We start from the raw sequence: 24029 nt of genomic DNA, 5'->3' as shown, positions 1-24029 counted from the left end.
GGGGGCGGACTATGATGAAATAGACCAGGTAAATGACCTTGGAGGGCCTTAGTTTGGGGCCCCTGATCTAGACGATCTCATAAGACCATAGGTAAGCAAAGAAGCCTCCAAAGACCATCTAGATGGTTTCATAAGACCATATTAAAGGAAAGGGACCCTCAAAGGCCATCTAGACCATCTTATAGGACCATAGGTAAGGAGAGTGACTTCCAAAAGCCATCTAGATGGCCTCATAAGGCCGTAGCTAAGCAAAGAGACCTTCAAAGACCATCTAGATGATCTCATAAGGCCATAAGTAAGCAAAGAGACCTCCAAAGACCAGGTAGACTTAGGTCAACCCTAAGTCCAAAGTTTAAGGACAGGGGCCAGGTAAATGACCTTGGAGGGCCGCATCGGCCCCCAGGCCTTAGTTTGGGGACCCCTGTTTTAAACCCTGCAAACTCTAGCAACAAAACAGCACCCAAAAGCAACATTTACTCTGGAGGAGCTGTCGGTTTGACTCCAATGTCTGCAAGGGGGAGGTCACCCAAAGATCCTGGAGGGTGGGAGGGTCCTGGCAGAAGCGTTGTGGGGCATGACTGCAGGGGGCATGGTGCCTCCCTCCGTAGCGTAGAAGGCTTCGCGGCAGCCCTTTCCTTGGGAGATGCCAGTGGTAGGCACCAGCAGAGCAACTGTGAGCCAGAGAAGGACTCCATGTGCATAAGCATGTATGTATGTGTGTGCATGTGCTGAAGCCAAGCAGGACACTGACACAGGAAGCCTGATTTGTTATTGTTTACCTTATTTACCTGTGTCATATTTATTATTTGGTTTCTTTGTTACATACTTTTGGCATCGAAGGCTGCCATTTTTTGTTGTGAGCCATCCCGAGTCCCCAGAGGGAAGATGGGATGGAATACGAATAAAGTTGTTGGCAGGGGTGTGAATTGTGCAGTCCTCCAGATATTGTTTGGCTCGGACTCCCAGCATTCCCTACCATTGGTTCTATTGTTCAACGCTGCCGGAATTGCAATTCAGCCACATCTAGCAACAACCATGGTGAATGGACAAGAATTTCATTTTGGTATACAGTGTTCCCTCAATACTTCATGGTTCATTTTTCATGGATTCGCTGTTTTGCGCTTTTTCTATAAACTCGAAAGGACTATTATAAATCACTAGCTGTGCCCGGCCACGCGTTACTGTGGCATTGTCTGGTGGTGTTGGTGAGAAATTGTTGAGGTAGTGGTGGTATTGAATGTCTGTTGTATGGTTGTCTTTATGTTTAGTATGCACACTGAAGTGGATTATATGGCAGTGTGGAGTCAAGATAATCCAGGTCAAAGCAGATAATATAAGATTATAAATAGGTTATATAGCTGTGTGGAAGGGCCTTGAGTCTACATTGCCATATAATCCAGTTGAAATCTGATAATCTGTGGATGAGGCCTAAGTGAGGCCTAACTGTGCCTGTCCCCTGGGCTGAGTGGGTTGCTAGGAGACCAAGTGGGTGGAGCTTAGCCTTCAAACTGGCAGCAATTGGATAAAAACAATTATTCCTCTCCCTCTAATTAGGACTTTATTTTTCTTTTCTTTTTGTTGTATCAACCTAGAGCTGTGAATGATGGGTTGTGTTGTCAAATTTTGAGGTTGGGGGGCCTGTAGTTTTGTTGTTTTGTCTGCTGCCCTGATGCCATCACTCTTTTATATATATAGATAAAAAATTACAATTTACAGCCTAAGGAAGGGAGGAAGGAGAAGCCAAAGGGAGAGAAAAGGAGCCCAAGTGGCAACGGGAGGAGAAAGAGGCGATTTATCAACACACAATTGGTTGATAAAGACTTAAAATAGTGTAAAATTACTAAAATAATCTATAAATATTAAAACAAATATAGCATCCCTACTTCGTGGATTTTCACTTATTGTGGGTGGTCCTCAAACCTAACCCCAGCGATAAGTGAGGGAACACTGTATTCTTAATTGGGATTTGCAAAACATACAAAATGTTAATGTAGAAGAAAAGGAAACTGACTGATTGCCCATATAATTTTAATGGGATTTGCTTTCAAGAGGGTGTGTAGAGCTGGTTTTGTTGGTGGTTATGAAACCTTGGAAATGGCCATGTTGAATTGTTATCAAAAAGTCAGAACCTCCCCCGCTCAACAATATGAATTATATAAAATATATGAATTATTATCTGTGGATATACAGCCAGAGCATTGTCTTTGCCTGCTAAGTAACCTTTCATGAATCTCATTGGAATGTTGCTTCACCACACTTTGGACTGCAAGGAACAATGGCCAAAATCACCACAATCATCTAATAATGCTCTCTCACACCTGATAATGGAGCAAACCATTATCACAGAAGATGCCCAATGCCCTCTTTTGTCCTCTTCCTGGGAACGTGCCATTTATAGCATCTATCTGGGCCCCCTTTGGGAATCCTCCATTGTATGTAACTGCATGTTTTCTCAATCAGCCAGTCTCCTTTGTCTAGCTGGCATTGGACCATCAGGACACATCAACTACTCATCAATCTGCATTCCAGCCAGACACACCTAATTTCTGGGAAGGACTCACAACAGACACAAAACTTAAAACTGAGCAATGACAATTTATTGAATTTCCTACCTCACCTCTGGTTGGCCCAGAAACAGACTTATGCATCCTCTAGTACAGTACGTTCCAAGACCAATGGCAAGTCAGCATGACAATTTTCAGTTTTTCTCTACTACTATAAATAACCTTTTTTATTTAGGACAAACAAGTGGAGTATAACATAATCACTCCCTCTCCCGTTTACTACTATAAACAACTCATTTGTTCACAGTTGGGGTATGCCAGCACTTTGAGCACTAGTTCCGCTGATATCTTTTTGGACACTGAGAATTAAAGACCTCTGCTTTCTCCTTCTACCCATCTGTGTCCTGATTTGGCCTTCTGAAAGTAGCTGGGGCACTCTGGGTTTCTGAACCCATGATTTAGTGGAGCTGAAATCACTTAACAGCATGAAAATGATTACAATGAAGCATATCTGAAAGGACATATATGAAAGTTTACCAGTCTTTCCAAAAAAGCCAACATCCTTTGGAAAGCCTTCAACAGCAATTTGAACCATGAAAAAAAAAACAGAATGGACATATAGGACCCCCTGCCAGAATTGCTACTATTATATTACACATTACAATTAGTGAATTAGGTGGTGGCCATGTTTCTTTACTTTGGTTGATAAAGATATAATGAACTGAACTAATTGATATCCTTACCTTCTCATTTAGATTCTCAATATCTGAAGTAGTGAACATCTTCAGCTGATCCAACGCAATATTTCCTTTTGTGGCCAAATCTTCCATCATTGCAAGTATACTGCTCTGGGTTTTTGCTCCATCTGTTAAGACAGACTTTGCTCCTTCGATTCTCTCTCCAGCAGACAACATTATTCGATAATAATTCCTTATTTTCTTGAGCAAATCTGAATTAAACAGCACACTCATTTAAAGGAAACAGCTGGTAACATACTTCAAATAAAGGAACTGTGAATGGGATAAAGATCTCTAAATAGTCTTGGCATTTTCATATATGCGATATTTCAAGATTACTGGAAAGTGGTTTTGAAGCTGTTTTATGTATACAGTGCAGATATGTCCCTTGGATGCTATAGTTTTATAAGATATTTTGCCTTTTCTGCCAAAGAGTTGGTGGTACCCAGCGAACTACAACTCCCATGATTCCACATCATTGAGCTATGGCAGTTAAAATGGTGTCAAACTGTATTAATTCTACAATGTAGACACATCCTTAGTGAAGGATTACACTCTAATTTTCACTTTGCTTCTTGTATTGTACTGCTTTTGATTATTTTGATATCTACATTGTAATTTCCCCCCATGGTCTGTAGATTTATTGATCTGAATTGTATTGTCTTATTAAAGCACCACACCACACTGCTTTGTGAATTCCTGATGAACAAATGTTTCACCATGAGTAATGGAAGCTGTTCAACATTCCTTAGAATCAAGTTTCCAGTGTAAACTAATTTCTCATGGCTTCTTAAAAAATAAAAATTATAAACCCCCTTTAAAAAAATAGTAATGTTATGACAGTTAATTCTTGGCCTTACCTTGGAGATGCACATAATTCATTTTGTGATGCAATTCACTTCTCTTTTTCAATGTTTCAGACAGCTGATCAGCATCTCTCCTTATGTCTTCTATCATCCCGCTTAGGTCAGGAAAGTGATCCAGAAAATCAGGTTGCTGATACATTTGTGAAACCTTTTGTCTAAAAAGAATATCAGATCAGAGGTAATGTTCGGAATAAGGACATTTTACCTATGCATTTGATCCAGATGCAAATAATCTCAGCCTAAAGAAGAAAGTTTTAAAGACCAAGTCAGAGGGTGTTGTGTAGTGTGTTTATGAAGCTTAAATTGTTTTAATGGTTCTAACTGTTGATTTGTAATTCTCTCAATGTTTAATCCTATTTCCATGTTTGTATGTGTTAAGTTTCAATGGTTTTTATTGTTAGCCACTTTGAGGCTCCTTTGGCAGTGATAAAAGAGGAATATACATTAATAATAATAATAATAATAATAATAATAATAATAATAATAATAATAATTCACTCCTATTAGTTTGACCAGTCTTCTGAAACTCCCCCCTGGGCACACAGAAAACTAGCAACTTGGAATGCACTGAACAGACTGAGCTCTGGTACCATGCGACGCAGAGCCTATCTTTAACTTGTGTTTTCAAATACATTACAACTCAATTCGTTTCTGACAGAATAAATGATGTTAATTTACATTAGTCGTTGCACATTTATCTATTCACAGGAAATTTTTAACCAGAATACTGGCCCCAATATCGATACCTACCTATACCTATACTATCTATCTCTCTATCTTTCTATCTATCTATATGGGTTTAAGAACTTTTAAATAGCCAGTATCAGGCAAGCTGCTAGTTTTTATGCCTATTCTAAGACCTGACCCTGCCAAGAGCCAACATTTGTAAATATGGGCCCCAGCATTTCCGCCACTGAGCTTACTGTTTATGCTCTGCCTGATAGGAATCAAGCCTTTTGCAAAGCCTTTCCTTTAGGCACCTCACCTGTTTATGCTATTCCTCCATAAGTTGATTTGTGCAATAAATGAGCAACTGGGGTACAAAATAAGCAAAAAGCTCTGTAAAAGGGCCCTTTGCTATTCATGCTGCTGAACAAGTGAGCCCTTTGTGCAACAGACCCGGTGGAAGTAGCTAAAGGGCACAATATTGTATTTATTAGAATTTGGAAATAACACACTTCACATAACACAGTTAACCTCTAAGGGGTTACTCCCTTTTGGCAATGAGGTTGCAATGAAATGACACTATGTAACATGATTTTTGTTCCTGGGTTTTAAATGTCATTTCCTAATTGGTTCTATCATAAAAACATGGAAAACTTTTTATTAAAACTGCAAAACGTTTTGCGGGACAACCTGCAGCACATTTTGCTCTAGTTTTTCAATGAATATCTCATAGACTATCAACCAATTCAACGTAGTTTGTGGCAGCCACAAAAATGAAGTTTTTGAAGTATAACAACTGCTTTCAAACTAAGTACCACACAATTAAATAGGAAATAACATTTTCAAACCAGGAACAGAATAATGTGAAAAAATGTTGTTACATAGTGTAATATTTCAAAAATAACAGTAATAGTGAATGAAATTACTCTCTGGGTACAACAAATAATATTTTCTAGCTACTTTAAAAAGTTTTTTTGAAGAAAGTTTTAGGCATTTCAGTGGCATTTTAACACAATTATTTTAATTTTTAACATCTATCAATCCTAATATATTTCATAAAATTAAGAGGACTGTAGCTTTAAAACACAGCAACGACAGAACTGCAAGTGCATTCAGTTTGTTCACTTATAGATACTGAAAAAATTTCTGCAACAAACTGTTTCTCAAAGATAATAATTAGTAACAAGGAGAAATAATTTAAAATGTAACTTCCCAAGCATCAGGAACTTTGTTGTGGGTCAGCTGTGAAATGTTTGTGGGTGAAACATAGGCCCCTTCTTCGCTGCCATATAACATCCAGATTATCTGCTTTGAACTGGATTATATTTATTTATTTATTTACAGCATTTATATTCTGCCCTTCTCACCTCGAAGGGGACTCAGGGCAGATCACATTACACATATAGGCAAACATTCAATACCTTTTAACATAGAACAAAGACAGACAAACATAGGCTCCGAGCGGGCCTCGAACTCATGACCTCCTGGTCAGAGTGATTCATTGCAGTGATTCATTGCAGCTGCTCTCCAGCCTGCGCCACAGCCCAAGCCCGAGTCTATATGGCAGTATAGACTCACAATCCAGTTCAAAGCAGATCATGTGAATTATTTGCTTTGACAATCTGGACTATATGGCAGTGTAGAAGGAGCCATAGACTGCAGGCAGGCTTCAATTTACTTAAGCCTATGACCCGACTAGTATTAGAGATAATATTTGTAACTATAATAGCCTGACATGACAACTGAGCTAGATCCTGTTACAAGTAACTAATTTTACCGAATGTCTTCATGATCCTTTTTAATGTCCGAGAGCACTTCTGATGACATGATAGGGCTTCTTAATATCCTTTCTATCTCAGAAATTGTATTTTCGTGACCCCTGAGGTCCATATCACAGTTTGGCATTGTGTTCGCCTTGTCTCCTAGTGTTGCAGCAAATCTCATCAAGGTTTGGATTTTATGAGATAGGGAAGTCACTACATTATCCCACTGATCAAAGCAGATGTGGCAGCGGGCACAGGATGGAAAGTCCTGGTCATAACCTCGGGCACATTGGTCGCAGAACTGCCCAGTGACCCCAACACGGCAGTAGCACGTTCCAGTTTCTTTATCACACTCGGGCTTCAGGGTTCCCTCCTTGTTACACTTACATGCTGGTGGGGACAAAAGCAATAGGAGATCATCTTTGTATCAAGCAACAAAGGTTGATATGCTGGTCAACATGCAAGAAGCAAAACAATTTTTGTCCCACTAAAGCAATAATGTAAGCCTCTATTCAAGTAAAAGTCATATTCTATTTAAAACAATAATTTTGGTCTTTATTATTTACTATTACTATTTTGTTATTATTATTATCACCATTATTATTATATTAAGTCTTGCAAATGTCTACTTACAAATACAGTGGATCTGAGGATCACCAAAAGAGTTTTCATCACATACATCACAATGTCTGCCAGTATAGCCCAGTTTACATGAACATTGACCTGTAACCTGTAAAGAGTTTATGGTTAAGAAGATGGATGAATTGTTTTTCTGTCTCCTCTCCAAATACATTTTGTTTAAAACTTATTTATTTTCAGAGACTTATTTTATCTTCTTGGTCTGTTATCTCAAAATTTGCTTTAGTTTTCTGCTGATTACCAATCTATAGCTTCTTGCTTCCACAAAACTGTATGATCAACACGAACACAATGTTGTCATTTTTCATTTCATTTTGCTTCACTCCTTCTTACTCCAATACAAATTTTTCAACACACATCTGCCAGCCCCACTTGTTTTAAGAATGGCTTGGATTGAATTCTTTTAATATATATACAGTAGAGTCTCACTTATCCAACATAAACGGGCCAGCAGAATGTTGGATAAGCGAATACATTGGATAATAAGGAGGGATTAAGGAAAAGCCTATTAAAGATCAAATTACATTATGGTTTTACAAATTAAGCACCAAAACATCATGTTATACAACAAATTTGACAGAAAAAGTAGTTTAATACGCAGTAATGCTATGTAGTAATTACTGTATTTACAAATTTAGCACCAAAATATCACAATGTATTGAAAACATTTACTATAAAAATGTGTTGGATAATCCAGAACGTTGGATAAGCGAGTGTTGGATAGGTGAGACTCTACTGTATGTATATAATGAATGTACTGATAATTAATTGAATAACCTTGCCTGATCACAGAGGCTATTTTGGGAGTGCTTTGGATTGCAGTCACAGGAGTGACACCCAATTCCCTGGGTCATGTTCCAGTAGCCAGGAGCACATTGGTCACACTTGGAGCCTACCACATGAGGCAAGCAAGGGCATGCTCCAGTTGACTGGTCACACATGCAAAGGCCTTCACCAGACACACATTCTGCTGGATGTATACCCAAAAGGTTACAGTCACATCCTGAAAAAGATATGAGAAACAGTTATGGAAATAAGTGCTAACACAAGATAGAAACCATATCACCTTCCAAATCAGGAATACTGAGAATCTGAGTCTAACCATGCTTGGCAGGCCGAAATATTTCTCTACTGTACCAGCATTTTAAATTAACTTCAATATGGATGTAAATTTAGCTGTGTTTCATTCCCTCAACATGTTCCCTGCTTGTGTCCAATTGCTCTAGTGGCACAGGGTTAGAAAACACACGGTTACTGTGATATAATGTCACTTTAACTGATATGGTAACCATTCAATGAATCATGGGATTTGTAGATTAGGGAAGGTTTTTTTCTCAGCCAGAATGCTGTAGTGACTCAACAAATGTTTCACCAGCAAGTGTGGCAAAATTGTAGGTGTGGCAATGCTTTCTTCATCAGACGAGGGAAGTGTCACCCATTCGGGGCAGAAGTAATTGACAAGGAAGCATTCTAGGTTGGTTGACTTAGGCCTCCGCCAGAAATTAAGGGAAATCATGTGATAGGCTGCATGCCCATCCGTCCCTCAACTGGCTGGCAAGCGTACTAGGATGCTTAAATTTGTAAGTGTGATGAGGCCCTTAGTTACAACTGGAATCATAGTGCTAACATTGTGGAGTATAAATGGGCCCTTGATGTTTGTCTACAGCTTCCATAATTTCTCCACAATGACTACATTCAAAAACATGGAGAGCGGTCACAAATTTTTCCCATAATTGCAATAAGGGCACGGTACTGCCCCTTTCCTTTTACACCTTTCTAGCAATGATTTCTAGATTGTAGTCTTCTACTGTTTTCTCTACAGGTTTCAGATCCTATTGTTTTCAGTAGTTCATCACCACAGCTACACTTCATCAAACCTCTCTCTCTGTCTATCTACTTCTCCATCTCTACATGATTTGATTATATATATACTCAGATATCTTGTCAAAATTTCAGGTGTAATATGTCCAGCAGAGCTGAACTTCAGATTTCTACTTGACTGGTCTCTGTGTTAAGTGACATTCCTCTCTCATCTAGTCAAACAGGCCAATCTTTGTTTGCCTTTTTTTCTCAGTATTCGCATTACACAATCATTGTATGCGAATGTGAATGTCCCCGATTCTTTACACTAATTATTACAATTCCAAATAAAAAATTTCAGGTTACACAAAACTAGTAACAACCCTGCAGCTACAATAAATTACTGTATTTTCTGACATATAAGGCTACTTTTTAACCCAGGAAAATCTTCTCAAAAGTCAGGGGTCATCTTATAGGGCGGATGTCGTCTTATAGGGCGGGTGCTGAAATTTCTAAGCCAGACTGGAGAATCTGAGGTCACTGCATATGGTGGGGGGAGCTTAAAAATGTCAGCAGCGGCATCCCTGCCATATGTGGCGACCATATGAAAGCAGCAAGGGTGGCACTGTACGAGTATGGTAGAAGAAACACCACTCACCAGGATTCATGGAAAGAAATGACTTAATGCGGTCCTGATAATAAGGTGAGAGGGCGCCTCACTGGGAAGGTGTAAGTGAAGGGCGGAGCAAGTTGTAGGCATACAGGATGCCCAGGGTATGGAAAAAAGCGATAGAGCGGTGCTGCGCCCAGAAAAGCACTTCTCTTTCACCCATCTGGCCCGCCCTTGTATCCTATTATCGTATCTCCTTCTCTGCCTCTCAGATCTCACTCCTAAGGACTGCAGTGAAGCGGTGCAGGCATGCATGTGCAAGATCTAAGAGGCAGAGAATGAGATATGGTAATAGGATACAAGGGCGGGCCAGACAGATGAAAGAGGTTTGTTTGCACTACTGCTCTGATGGTCTTTTTTTTGGTGAGCGTTGGAAGAGGAGTAGTCTTATATGGTGAATATATCCCAAATTCTATATTTTAACTGGAAAAGTTGGGGATCATTTTATACCCTCAGTCGTCTTATACGCCGGAAAATATCGTTATACTAATGAGTAGAATCCATGCTAGTTCCATTAATATATTCTGCCTATTCAGTTCTATTTCCTCATGTTCAACTTTAGACCCATAAACAATAAACATTGCTCACTTACTTTTACAATTCTTGAGAAGAGCTGATCCAAAATAACCAGGTTTGCAGTACTGGCAGTTTGGTCCATGTGTGTTGTGTAAACATTTTAGGCACTCTCCAGTGTCCTTGTTACAAGAGAATGGATCATCTTCATCAATGTTATTATTGCACGAACATGGGAGGCATTGGCCTGCTGCTTTTGGATTCCCATAGAATCCACCGAGGCAGTCGTCACATTGATTACCTAAGAAAGGTCACACACAGTCATAATTTTGTCAGTACAGGCATGTACTACAGTTGGCCCTCTGTATCCATGGGTTCTGCATCCATGGATTCAACCAACCAAAGCTTGAAAATACACCCACCCCCAGGCAAAGAAAAGGAACCCTAGATTTTATTATTTTACTGTGCAGTACATGTTGATGGGTAGGCATTCACTATTGTAGCCTCCTATCATTTCACAGATCCTCCAGCTCTCTTGTGACAACCTCTGAAGATGCCTGCCATAGATGTGGTGACATGTCAAGAGAGAATATTTCTGGAACATGGCCATATAGCCCGAAAAACACACAACCACCCTCAGATCTTCATCAGATTAAAGCAGGGGTCCCCAAACTAAGGCCCTCCAAGGTCATTTACCTGGCCCCCGCCCTCAGTTTTAGACTTAGGCTCGCCCAAAGTCTGAAATGACTTGAAGGCACACAACAACAACAACCCTAATTAACTTGACTATCTCATTGACCAGAAGCAGGCCCACACTTCCCATTGAAATCCTGATAGGTTTATGTTGGTTAAAATTGTTTTTATTTTTAAATATCGTATTGTTCTTTTATTGTTGTTTTGTTTTTGCACTACAAATAAGAAATGTGCAGTGTGCATAGGAATTTGTTTTGTTTTTTCAAATGATAATTTGGCCCCTTAACAGTCTGAAGGATTGTGGACTGGCCCTCTGCTTAAAAAGTTTGAGGACCCTGGATTAAAGCCTTCAGTTCACCTATTCAAACCTTCTTGGTTAGAACCACTCTCTATTATATAGATTTAGGGCAGGTATGTTCATAGTTCAGCCTGGGAGTCAATTGCAGCCCCTGTTCAAATTTCCACCGGCCCTCTCTCTACAGGTCTTCCTCCCTTCCTTGACATTTTCCTTCCTTTTCTTGACTTCTTTCCTCTCTTCATTCCTTCCTTCTTGGGGAAGTCACACAATGTCGTGCGATGTTCGGTGTGGGACTCCATCCATTAGGCAGGGTGAACATGTCCTAGGACGCTAAATTCCCCCATTCTGATAAGGTCCAATAAGAAATCCAAATGCTTTCATTAAACTACACATGTTTATGGAAATGGTTTTTTATGCTTAAGCAGAAATAACAACCATCTAGAAGTAAAATACAAAGGCAAGGATAGTAGGCAAGGTAAAGGTTTTCCCCTGATGTTAAGTCCAGTCATGTCTGACTCTGGGGGTTGGTGCTCATCTCCATTTCTAAGCCAAAGAGCCGGCGTTGTCCGTAGACACCTCCAAGGTCATGTGGCCGGCATGACTGCATGGAGTGCCGTTACCTTCCCGCTGGAGCTATACCTATTGATCTACTCACATTGGCATGTTTTCGAACTGCTAGGTTATCAGGAGCTGGAGCTAACAGCGGGTGCTCACCCCGCTCCCAGGGATTGAACCTGGGACCTTTCGGTCTCCAGCTCAGTGCTTTAACGCACTTTGCTACCGGGGCTCAAGGGGAGAGAACCTAAAATACAAAAGCAAGCTTATTTTGGACTGTGAGATTGAGTGCTTCCTGTTGGTTGGCTGAGGGCATGAAAGACCAGTTTGCTATGTATTTATTTAATTTTATGGAATTGAGTCCTGCAACCCACTTGGAAACAATGAATTTTCCAGTACCTCCAAACTTGGAAACTTTAATGAGTCTATCTGTTGTACTCTGACCCCATCCATTTTTCATTGGGCCTCAATGGGAGTGTCGGACAATGCTCTCCCCTTTCCTATTTACTACTACCAACATCACTTCTCAGCTCTTATTCCTGTGTTCTCTCTATGTCAGTTTACAAATCTAAAACATGGAGCACCATTCCTCACTTTTCACAATCATTATCATAAATCGAGAGACACTTTACAGCTTTTAGGCCTTATTGATGGCAAAGAGGATTGGCATAAAAACAGAGTAGGCGAAATAAGTGAACAGCACCAACCCTTAAAAATATAGCTGAACAGACACCATAAGAATGGATCCAAATTTTCCCCAAACTTTCACAAAAGACTACAAAAACTGGAACTTGAAAAAAATAGAAAATCTCCTACCCGAGTAGCCCTCAAAACAGTTGCAGACTAGTTGCATGGTCCAATGATCTTGGTAACAAGAGTGTGCAAAGTACCTCCTACTGGTGGGAGGATCTGGGCACATGCATGGGCGACATGGCTCCCTTTTGAGGGGATTTCCATAGTAACCATCAATACATCTGGCAGAAGTACAGGAAAAATATTTTAAAATAATTGGCAGTTTCAAATGGGAGCATAACATACATTGCTGAGCAGCAGATGATAAATAACATACAAAAAAGAGTTATGACAATTAAAATATTATAGGGATTATTATACTTATTAAGTTATCCCAGCACTCTGCTTTGACTATACTAATTTTAAAGTACCAGGAGAAGTGGCAACTCTAAAAATGCTACTGAATTTATCCAGTCTGAGATAAGTAGCATTTGTATATGAAACATAATGGCTCACTGAAATCATGCAGGTAGGGATGCCTGTGCTTGGATCAAATCAATGTTTACCAAATATACAAAAATAATAAACTAATTGCTTCTCAGCCTTTTGGCTAAGATTAAGTGTAGTGTAGTACAAAACTAATACAGTAGAGTCCCGGTTATTCGACATAAACGGGCGGGCCGAATGTTGAATAACTGGATCTGACGGATAATAGGGAGGCCCTATTATCCAGCAAGCTGGTTGAAGGAAGTGTCCCGTGCACGTTGCTAGGTAGATAGCAAGCTACCTAGCAACGTGCATGTCAGGACCCAGGCTGCAAGGCACCAATAACCATACACAGAGGCCAACATCTATCTACTATCTTTATTGAAGGAGTATATAAAGTTGGTAAAAACAAATGTAAAAGTTAGTCCAGAAGCAGACCTTTCAGGAAAGGTCAAAATTAGTCCAAGAACCAATGTCCAATATGCAATATTAAGGGCCAAAGTTGTAATCCAGTAACCGAAACACTCACCTTGCCAGGCAAGGTGAGGGGAGATGACGAGGTCCTTTAGTCCATGAACTTGAGCAAGGCTAGGAATTAACTTGATACTTGAAAACAAGGCTTGAATCGTGACACAAGGTAACGAGGAACAAGAACAAGGTCCGTGGAATTACTTGGTAAAATCCGTGAAACAAGGCAAGGTTTAGTCCTGGAAGGCGAGGCAAGGTCCGAAGGTAAACAAGGCTGGGAAGCAGGAGCGAAGGCTTGAGAACAGGGACAAGGCTTGAACAGGAACGAGGCTTGGAACGGAGCGCGCTGTCCAGACACAACTCGCTCCGGAGGCTGACGAATTGACTCCGCGAAGTTACTTCGCGGTTAAAACACCTATATAGAGTCTAACTTTCCCGCCGAGAGCAGTTCTCTGGGAACCAGAAACAAAGCTAATCTCTGAGACCAGATGTTTGACTCCTTAAAGATTCTCACGGAAAGCAGGCTTAATTGGCTAAATTCTTAGCAGCTATTCTAGCACTCCTGCGCGAGGCCGCTTCCAAACCTCTCTGTTGTTTACAAAACTCATGGCGAGAAAACACAGGAGATGTAGGCTCAGGGTTTGTTTGACATACTTCTGGAACACAACTCTCTTGCAGGTGCAAGGTTCCCAGATCTGGCTGGGAAGAACCTGGCTGGGAAGATTCCAGTTCTGACTGGGAAGGTAAAAAACCCAAGTTTTCTTCTTCATCAGGCATCACAATGTCATGAGCAGGACTACAAGGCCCATGAGTCATCACAGTGCAGGAGCGCTTCTGCTCTGCCTCTTGGGAGGTGCCCTGCGCGTTGCTAGGTAGATAACAAGCTACCTAGCAATGCGCACAGGCGCTTCACTAAGCCGAGCGCTCACCGCTCCGTCCCTTGGGAAGCGCCTGTGCGCGTTGCTAGGTAGATAGCAAGCTACCTAGCAACGTGCATGAGCGCCTCCCAAGGGGCCTGGGATGTCGGATAATACGGAGTGTCGGTTAACCGGAACTCTACTGTATATGTTTTCATACTGCCCTCTTCAGTTCTGTTATTGTATATGTCTGAATTGTACTGTATATTTTAGATTCTTCCCTTTGGCAGTCCCCACTGTTTTGGGTTGATTAACTTTTGAAGCGCCTTTGATAAATAAACACCAACAATTATAATAATATCTTCACATAATTGGTAAATACTGATTCATTGCAACCACAGGGAAGATGCACAAATCTGCAAGCTTCTCTTGTTTCACTTTCATTTTCTGTTTCCTCTTGTTGTGGTTGTACATGACCAAGGACCTTATCCCACACTACATTTCCTGTGTTTTCTCACCGTCTTCTTACGCTGGTGTAACGGAGCCTCCCAGAGGTCTTCTCACAATACAAATCCATCACACCAGCCTGAGAAGATGGAAAGTCCATTTTCAGGAGTCGGGTGTTTTCTCGACTCCTGACTGAAGATAACAGCATGAAGTGGAGGAAAGCGGGGAAATGGTGTGGGATGGCGGGCCATCCCCAAAGACTGATCTTGTTGAGGTAGGTTGCATGCCCACTATTAAGGATGATGTCCCCAGCTTTCCTCCGCTTCAGCACCAAGTCCATTTCAGGGATTGTAAGATTTTGAGATATTTCCAATATCCCCAATGAAGTTTTCACACAACTTTATCCCCAGCAAAGTCCAATTTTTTTTTGCAATGTTTCATCCCAGTACATGTCTTACAGAGCTCTCTACCCATACCTTTCACAGCTGTCTCCAGTTGTAAAATCTCTACAATCCAAGCATGCTCCAGTTTGGGAGTCACAAAGTTCTGCAAAGCCATTGCAAGGACAGGGCCGGCAATGGGGAAATCCAAAGTATCCAGCCAAGCAACGGCTGCATTGTTGGCCATCTACTTCTGGTCGGCACAAACACTGCCCTGTAACCTGGTCACACAGAGCACTGACTGATCCTTGAGGATGACAATCACATACTTGGTGGAAAAAATAGAGGTGATAGTTTAGATGACATATTATTTAGTTACCTCGTTGTAAAACCCTCAATAACTTCGTAGCTGTCTCTTGCTCTTTTGCTTGAGTATTCAAGCCTATGTACAGTCTTGTTTGCCTTTAAACCCACAATATATTATTTCCCCAAAATACACTTTTACGCTTAATGTCATTTTACAAATAAAGAACTAGACTGAAATATTTGTATTCATCTAGTACATTTATGTCTGAGATGAGATTTCCATTCACAGAAAGAGAGGTCATAATGGTAGGACGTATGTACATATTCACCATAATCATCGCCAGCATGATGATGATGATGATTACTATCATTATTATTATCACCATCATAATCTCCTAAACCTATAAAGAAAAAGAGCAACAGAGATAATTATTACTTACAGAGACAACCTTGAGGCCCAAAACTATGGCTTCCAGCAGAGCATTTATCGCAACAGCGGCCTATGACATTCGGTTTGCATTGACATTGGCCTCCAAGTTTCTCACAGTTAGTGTCCACTGAACCTTGTGGATGACACCTACAGGCTTTGAAATGAAACGTAAGTTCTGTAATTTCACAGAATTGGAAAAATAAATGTCTCCATCTCATTCTACGTATATATTGATATCAACTGTTCTCGTACTCTGACCGCCTTCAGAGCACGAATGACCAACATAGATTAAAATATCATTACTTAAACCTGGACATAATTTAAAACAGCAATATAATAGGTCAAGAAAGAAAGCCAACCAAAACACTTTGGATCCTTTAAACCTAAGAACTTGAACATCCTGGGAAGAAAATATCCTTGACAATAAATTAAGTTTGAGAACAATATTTTGCGGGTAACAGGAATGGCCATGGCATGCCCCAGAGTTGGCCAGTTCATACACAGAGAGATGTGAATGTGGATACATTCTAGAATACGAATGTACAGTTTGACATGGCATGAATACAGGATCGCCTTCTCCTGCACAATCCATGGCCCTTTAGGACACTGAGGTCTTCTGGGGAACACCGACTCCAACCAGCCAGATCCTGTCTTCTCTGAGGACCTTTTCATCGGCTGTCCCAAGACTGTGGAATGACCTGCTGTAATAGATCTGGCAGCTAAACAAGTTGTCAGAATTTAAGGTAGGCCTACCTCTTCCAGCAGGCCTACCTAGTCAACTCTGAATCATGAGTTTTGAATTTACATTCTATTACCACTATATAAACAGGACAGCTTGGAGAATATAATGATGCTGGGGGGAAAGGAAGGAAAAAGGAAGAGGGGCCAACCAAGAGCAAGATGGATGGATGGTGTGCTTTAAGTGACTGATTCAACCTTGAAGGAGCTGGGGTGGCCATGGCTGACAGGGAGCTTTGGCATGGGCTGGTCCATGAAGTCACAAAGAGTCGGAAATGGCTAAACAAATAAACAACAATAGCTATATATTGCTTTTGTACCCTGTGTTGGTGTATGTTTTTCTAATGATGTGTTTTTATCTATGTATTTATTGTATGCATTTTATGTTCATATGTTTAGACTCTGTTGTACTCCGCTTTGAGCTTTTAGGAGGTGGGTAAGTATTATTATTATTATTATTATTATTATTATTTCACAAATTCATTTTTTGGATTTAATTTTTTTATAAAAGGGTAGTACACATTTTTAAAACCTGCTTCCACCAAAAAAAAACTAGTGGGGTAAATTGGAGATTTTAAAAATAATATTAAAGCCCTCAAGCATAGAAATAAGTGTTTTCACACTGAATGTCAAGTACACTGCAATGGGACTGAGTCTGAAATAAGGATGTGTGATTTAGTTGTTTAGTTATTTAGTTCCACAGTGGTGTAATGGGTTAAATTCTTGCGCCAGCTGAACTGCTGACCTGAAGGTTGCTGGTTCAAATCGGTGAGATGGGGTGAGCTGCTGTCTGTCAGTTCTAGCTTGGGGAGACATGAGAGAAGCCTACCAGCAGGATGGTAACACATCCGGGCTTCCCCTGGGCAACGTCTCTGTAGATGGCCAATTCTCTCACACCAGAAGCAACTTGCAGTATGTTCTCAAGTCGCTTCTGACTCAATAAAAAGTTATTTAGTTATGCTAATTTAGCCTTAGATGCCACCGATATTACAGTGCAAAGAGTGAAGATGTCCACTGTGTGGTCCAATTATATTGGAGAAACTTAAGCTGTTGGAGAGCTTGCAAATGTAGATAAGCTTGGTTGAGTATTTGTATATTCTTTAGCAGATTATGAAAAATAGGGAAGAGATACTTGGCTAGGTTCATGTGGTTGTAAATTTTTGTTAGAGAGATTAGGCAGTACCAAATACCATATCACATATAAAGGAATTTTAGGGAGATCATATCCCAGTAAAGGTTTTAAAACTGTTTTTTTTTAAAAAAAGAAAACTGAAATACAGATGTTATTTGCACTTCTGTGATGCTTTGGAAAGTAAAAAACACCATACAATGGCAGTAGCAAAAAAAAAAAAAAGCAAGTGGTTCTTATACTTACGAACTGCACCATTGTGAATACGGGCAGACAGACTTGCTATTAGCATGGCACATGCTTCTGGTAAGATATGTGGTCCAATTTCTGAAGCTATTTCAATGCAGTGGTAATGCTGATATTCTTTTAAATCATTTTGGTCACAAAGGTTTTCCACAGAACTGATTCTGGGAATAAGTCCAAGCTTCAGAATGACAAAAGCAAAGAGAGGTTTTAGCCAACTGAACACAAAAATATACCTTAGCTAAATATTACTGAGCAGCTGGATTGGATTAGTGATGTGAGTTTATACTAGAATTATTTATTGCCTGAGCACTTGTATGGATGTGGGCCTATTGTGAATATTACAGTCTGTTCAGAGCAGCTTTATAAGCACTACTGATTTACAAAGACTTTTAGCATCCCAAAATTAACAATTCCCTTCTTTAGCTGTAGATATGAATCACTGTCCACATCAAACCTGATTTACGGGTAACTATCCAGAAGGGCCTTTAAAGGGAAAAAGGAGTAAGTGAAACTGGAAAATGGAAATGTTTAGTGTACTATTTCCCAGGTAAGGCTGTATTGCCGGTAAGATTCATATAGTTTATACTATTACAGTATTTGTTGCTATAAGCCATGAGCGTCCAACCTTCTGGCTTTCCTGGGACACACTGGAAGAAGAAATGTCTTGGGCCACACCTAAAATATGCTAACACTAATGGTAACTGAGCAAAACAAAAAAACAAACAAACAAACAAAAAAAACCAGGTCCTTGCATAATGACTCTAATTATGAACCACCTCATTTGAAGGGTCTTTTAAAATTATCGAGCAGATCTTCTGGCTGAACTGTTTGCAATTGTAATGGAAATTATGGTTAATACTCTGGTATTTGTAGACATAATATACTCTACTTATTCCATTCCGTTCAATTCCATTGTCGTGTATAAAGTTCACACTGAAGAATTGTGCAACAGAGTTTTAAAAAAACCCAAAATCTTAATGTTTTAAGCACATTTACTAGTTTGTGTTGGGCCACATTCATAGGCAGCCCATGGGCCGCAGCTTGGACAAGCCTGCGCTAAGCAACAAAGTTTTGTCACTGGTTATAAAAAGGTTTATAAGGGGTAAAGCAGCCCTTTCTGTATGGTTAATTCTCAAATGGTTGATCATAACTCAGTAATAAACTAAACTTAATACACTCCTCCATCGACTGTATATTTTGTAAATATTTTAAAACACTAAGTTCTGCAACATAAAGTAAAGGAGGGAGAAAGAAAAGAATTATCATTCATTTCCCTCATGCTGAATAGTGCTCTTGCTGCTATACAACAAAAAACAACAATGAAGCAAATTTCTGCCACTGTTTTTACAATGAGCAACCTGTTAAACAGAATGGAAATTGGAGAGTAATTAAGGACCTCATCACATTGAGGTCAGTAAGCCGGGTGATAGTGGGGGGAATTTGCTATGGATCGTGGTGGATTTGACAAGTGGAATGCATCGGCTTCCCCACGTTCTTCTCTATGGAACATGGGAAGCCTCCCATGTTCCCGGCGCTGCCTCTTAAGGTAGTTTAATCTCTGGTGCAGAGCCCGCCAGAAGTAGATTTATGTTGTGCAATAGGATCTGGCAAGCTCTGTGAGGCCAAACTCTCCTAGGACGGGTGACTTTGCCTGTGTGATGAGGTCGTAAGAATAAGCCAGTATGTCTGTAAAATGGGATGAGTGTTTTCTCTGGACATGAAGATACAAAACTGCAGTAGACAGGCACCAAACACAGTCAGTCCTCAGGATGTTGTTTATTTAAGGACTAGTATTCAATGTAGATGTGACCTAAAGAATCCTTGACAATATTTCAAGCACCAAATCCATGGCATAAGGATCAAGAAGAGGACAGATAGTGTAATGATTAAGAGTGCTGGAATAGGACAAGGAAGACTGGGCCCCCTTCCTCTGCGTCCACATTAAATACCAAAACTCCATCCTATGAAATCCTGTGATATGTAGTTTTGTGAAGTTTTTAAACTTGTCACCAGAAAGATCTGGTGTTTCACCAAATTATAAACCATAGGATGGGGCCATCGCAGTTAGAGTAGGATCTGCCATAGCTCCAACCTCTAGGATCCTAGAGTTGTCTGGCTGGGAATTCTAAACATTGCAACCTCCAGAATTCCATAGGATAGGATAATAATAGTGAAAGTAAAATCATAGCACTATAATTGTGCAGTGTAAGAAGATTGCTGCCTTCTCTTTACAATCATGGATTTCACTGTGTGGACCAATCCCTTGCTCTTGCCTAACTGACTTCGTATAGTTGTGATAAAGTTAAAATAGGCCAAGAGTCCCTGAAGTTGCTAGTTGGAAAGTTAATTTAAAAGAAAGTAAAAAAGTAGGAGAAAATATTGTAACAGGTAAAGGTTTTCCCCTGACATTAAGTCCAGTCGTGTCTGACTCTGGGGGTTGGTGCTCATCTCCATTTTTAAGCCGAAGAGCCAGTGTTGTCCGTAGACACCTCCAAGGTCATGTGGCTGGCATGATTGCATGGAGCGCTGTTACCTTCCCACCTGAGAGGTACCTATTGATCTACTCACATTTGCATGTTTTCAAACTGCTAGGTTGGCAGAAGCTGGGGCTAACAGCGGGAGCTCACCCCGCTCTCCAGATTCAAACCACCGACCCTTTGGCTAGCAAGTTCAGTAGCTCAGCGGTTTAACCTGTTGTGCCACCGGGGGTAGCCTTTTAAAAGTTTACTTTGTGAACAAAGTATAATGCATAAATGATAGTAGATAGATAACTAGCCAGACAGAGTGGACTCTGACACTTACAACTAAGTCATCCATAAAAACAGATTTCAGCCAACAAGAACAGCAGAATCTAAAGAAAAAGCAGTCAAGAACATGAAATACAGCCTGCTATATTGCTTAAGTAAAATGCAGTTGTTAGCCACATAACAGGTGAATTAAAAGCCGATTGTTTAATTTTTCTAATCATTTCACCACTTACATATATTATAGAAAATAATCACTTGAGAAAATGAGATGAAACAGAATAAACAAGCTTCTTTAGTGTGGAAGCACTTACTGAATCAACCAGTATGGACGACCGAGTCTTTGAGTCTGAAGTAAAAGACTCTGAAAAGTAGACTTCTACAAAATATTCTCTTCCTGGTTCTAAGCATACTGGAGTAGTGAGCAACCCAATTCTAGTCAAGAGAAAAAAAAGACATCATGGATTAAATTATTCACTTCTTTAACCTAGGGTCAATGTTGTATTTGTGTATGTATAGTATGCATGCGTTTGAAATATTTCTGGACTTAGACAAATAGTTTGGTGGATGGGAAAAAGCCAGGTGTAAGTTACAGGAGGACCAAATGGGGGCATTGCTCCCTCATAACAATTATTCCCTTCCAATGAATATTTCCTTCAGTCCCCAAATTTCTAGTAACTTTTAACTTCAGGATTCCACCAAACTGGCAGCTAGTGCCGATTTAATCAGCTACATTTATTAAAGTCACTTTGGACTGATTCACTGCATTTCCACATCCACATATTCTTAAAATAAAATGCAACACATGGTCTACTCTCCCTTACTAATTATTGTATTGAATCAGATCACTCTCTTCCCCAACTATAAGAGTGCCTTCTGGCTCCTTGAATTGAACAGGGAATCCTTTATTTTTGACCCACCCCACTTTCCTCTTTCCACTACCTTTCTCCTCCTTCCTCTCCCAGAAATTTTCCAAAATTTTTCTTTTAAAATATATATATAGATCCAGACCTTACTGTAGATGGGAGAGCCAGTGAGTGTGGTTCTTGCAAGGATGCCTCACTCCTGCAGTGTTCACTTCCTACAGGAGCAGAAGGTTTTACGACAATGCTTGCTATCCAATCGTCTAGAGACTGTATGTTTGGGAAGAAGAAATACATTGGTTTTCATACAAACCTGATACATTCTGGATTTCTTACATTCTTATAATCCAGAACATCTTTCATTCTGTGACCAGGGAACAAGGCAACTCAACATGGGAAGGATGAATTGTCTTGCGACCATTCATCCAAATGTTTGGAAATGCTCCCCCCACCCCCGGTCTACAACTCCCAGAATTTCCCATGTAGCTTTGCTAAATTTGGGAATTGTAAAATAGTATTTGTTTAGCTCTACCAGGCACTAATAAATTCCACATGCAAATCTAGCTTTATACACACAGACCTGCAAGTGCGAAACATTCCAGCAACATGTAAAGCTTAGGCTACAAAAGTGTCCTCAATATACCCAAACATTCTACCAAGAAATGGGAAACATGCTGCAAGTTGCAATCTTTTTGTAAAAAAAAAAAATTGTTTGCACAAAAACGTAATCCTTTCTATTAAAAAGCTCTCCACATTATTTTTTTTCTGAACAAAAACATTGTTTTTGCACATTTGGGCATGATATCCTCTACATTTTTCCTGTAAATAATTTTCTGGGATCCCCAAGTGCAACAAATAATTGAAAAATGCATCATTAAATAGGGTAAATGCCACCCAATAGAAATCAAATTTTTTAAAAGTTATTTCTGAAATACCTGAATGAAATAAATTATTCTAACAATTGGATGTTGGTTCATAGTCTTCTGTTTAATCAATTTTAATGTGCCTCACACTTACTAGGAATAGTAAGAAATATATTCATTACCTCAGGCTCATAGCGAATGATGATATTAAAATCCATCAGGAAAGGGATGTTGTTGATCATAAATCTTAACCCTGTTCCACTTTGAACACGTACAAAACCTGGACCTGACCATGTCATTGGTTTTCCAGGAATGGACTCTCTAATAACAATATCAAGTGCAGAATTCCTGTTGAGCAGCACTGCACTCTGAAATGAGATATTTGTTTGTTAAAATACTAGGTTATTCATAAAACAAAATACATTCTAATGTGTTGGTACCATAACCACTGTATCTTGTTCACAGCAGCCACAGACTAGCCTCCCCGAGGCCAGTAACTTTCCAGATGTTTGGACTACAACTCCTGGCCATCTGTCTGGGATGCTTTGATTCTGTGTTCCTACATGGCAGGGGATTGGACTGGATAGCACTTGTGGTCTCTAATAATAACTCTATGATTCCTATCTATGATAGTGATCACAACAACTGCAAACATTTTAATGAGATCTGATTAACTAGACTCTTATATTCTCTTTTGCTTCTTCTCTTCTATCAGAGCTGAATCTTCTTGTCATTGCGATTATTTTTGAAAATGGAAATTTGAAATTAGACTAGTATTAACGTCATCATTATTATAGATGGACTAAGTAACTGAGATAGGTGACTATCTGAGTAATTATGCCTCCATATCCTTGCTCATTCTGTACCTTGTATCCACCCATGTATATATTTTATATGGTAAGAAGTAAGTGACTTTGTCCCCATTACACTGCAATATAATGCAGTTTAACTGCATCGAACTGCATTATATGAGTTTTCTCTAACCATATAATGCAGTTTCAAACTGTATTATATAGCAGTGTAGATGGTTCCTTCATTACTTCAGCTATGTAGTCACTTTAATCATTTTATCAACATAATTTTTCATAATTTAGGTGAGTTGGCTAACAGAGGAATATGCTTATGCTACACACATAGTAAAATGCTATGTCAGTATTTTAGACAAATGTTTTAAATTGACTAATTCTCCATTTCATTTCTTTAAGGCAACTGATGTCCTTTGGAAATTCTAATATAAAGGTCTGAAGTTTTTATTAATTGATTGGTGGATCTCTATGTCAGGAAAAATCATTCCCAAGACATGTGCCTAGTAGCATGAGTAATTGCCTAGAGAAGCCAGACCAGAACAACACCTCCGGTCAAGTGAGACAGATGTCATGTACAGGGTATCAACATAGAGATAAGCGGCAAATTGATAAAAGGCCTGATCATGTGCTTAATCTTTCTCTTCCGCAGTGACCATCTGAGTGTGAGTAACTGTAAATAATTTAGAACAATAATAAACAGTGAACCACCAAGGACTTTTGGCAGAGATAGAGTTCTGGTGAGTTTGATTTAAGAAGCACAGAGGCAGGGGCTCAGATCCAACTATTAAGGATCTGGAGGCTGCTGATTCCAGGGTGGGAAAAACCCAAGC

The 24029-nt window shown here is 39.8% G+C and overlaps 1 protein-coding gene across 2 annotated transcripts in view; it reads right to left on the bottom strand.

Annotated features, from left to right (window-relative positions):
* Positions 1 to 24029, bottom strand: part of lamb4 (laminin subunit beta 4) — an 83053-nt gene that overhangs the window by 17242 nt on the left and 41782 nt on the right. For both annotated transcript variants that reach the window (XM_062981697.1, XM_062981698.1), the window contains exons 16-28: positions 22576 to 22761; positions 21679 to 21800; positions 20982 to 21102; positions 17924 to 18101; positions 15821 to 15964; positions 15171 to 15402; positions 12521 to 12678; positions 10238 to 10459; positions 7958 to 8178; positions 7170 to 7266; positions 6551 to 6926; positions 4102 to 4262; positions 3248 to 3453 (exon numbers count right to left, since the gene is read on the bottom strand). In XM_062981697.1, the coding sequence (XP_062837767.1) occupies positions 3248 to 3453; positions 4102 to 4262; positions 6551 to 6926; positions 7170 to 7266; positions 7958 to 8178; positions 10238 to 10459; positions 12521 to 12678; positions 15171 to 15402; positions 15821 to 15964; positions 17924 to 18101; positions 20982 to 21102; positions 21679 to 21800; positions 22576 to 22761 (2424 nt within the window). The remainder of the gene's footprint in view (positions 1 to 3247; positions 3454 to 4101; positions 4263 to 6550; positions 6927 to 7169; positions 7267 to 7957; positions 8179 to 10237; positions 10460 to 12520; positions 12679 to 15170; positions 15403 to 15820; positions 15965 to 17923; positions 18102 to 20981; positions 21103 to 21678; positions 21801 to 22575; positions 22762 to 24029) is intronic.

The sequence above is a fragment of the Anolis carolinensis genome, chromosome 5, assembly GCF_035594765.1.
Source record: "Anolis carolinensis isolate JA03-04 chromosome 5, rAnoCar3.1.pri, whole genome shotgun sequence".
Taxonomy (NCBI): Eukaryota; Metazoa; Chordata; class Lepidosauria; order Squamata; family Dactyloidae; genus Anolis; species Anolis carolinensis.
This window is presented reverse-complemented; position numbering and strand designations above follow the sequence as displayed.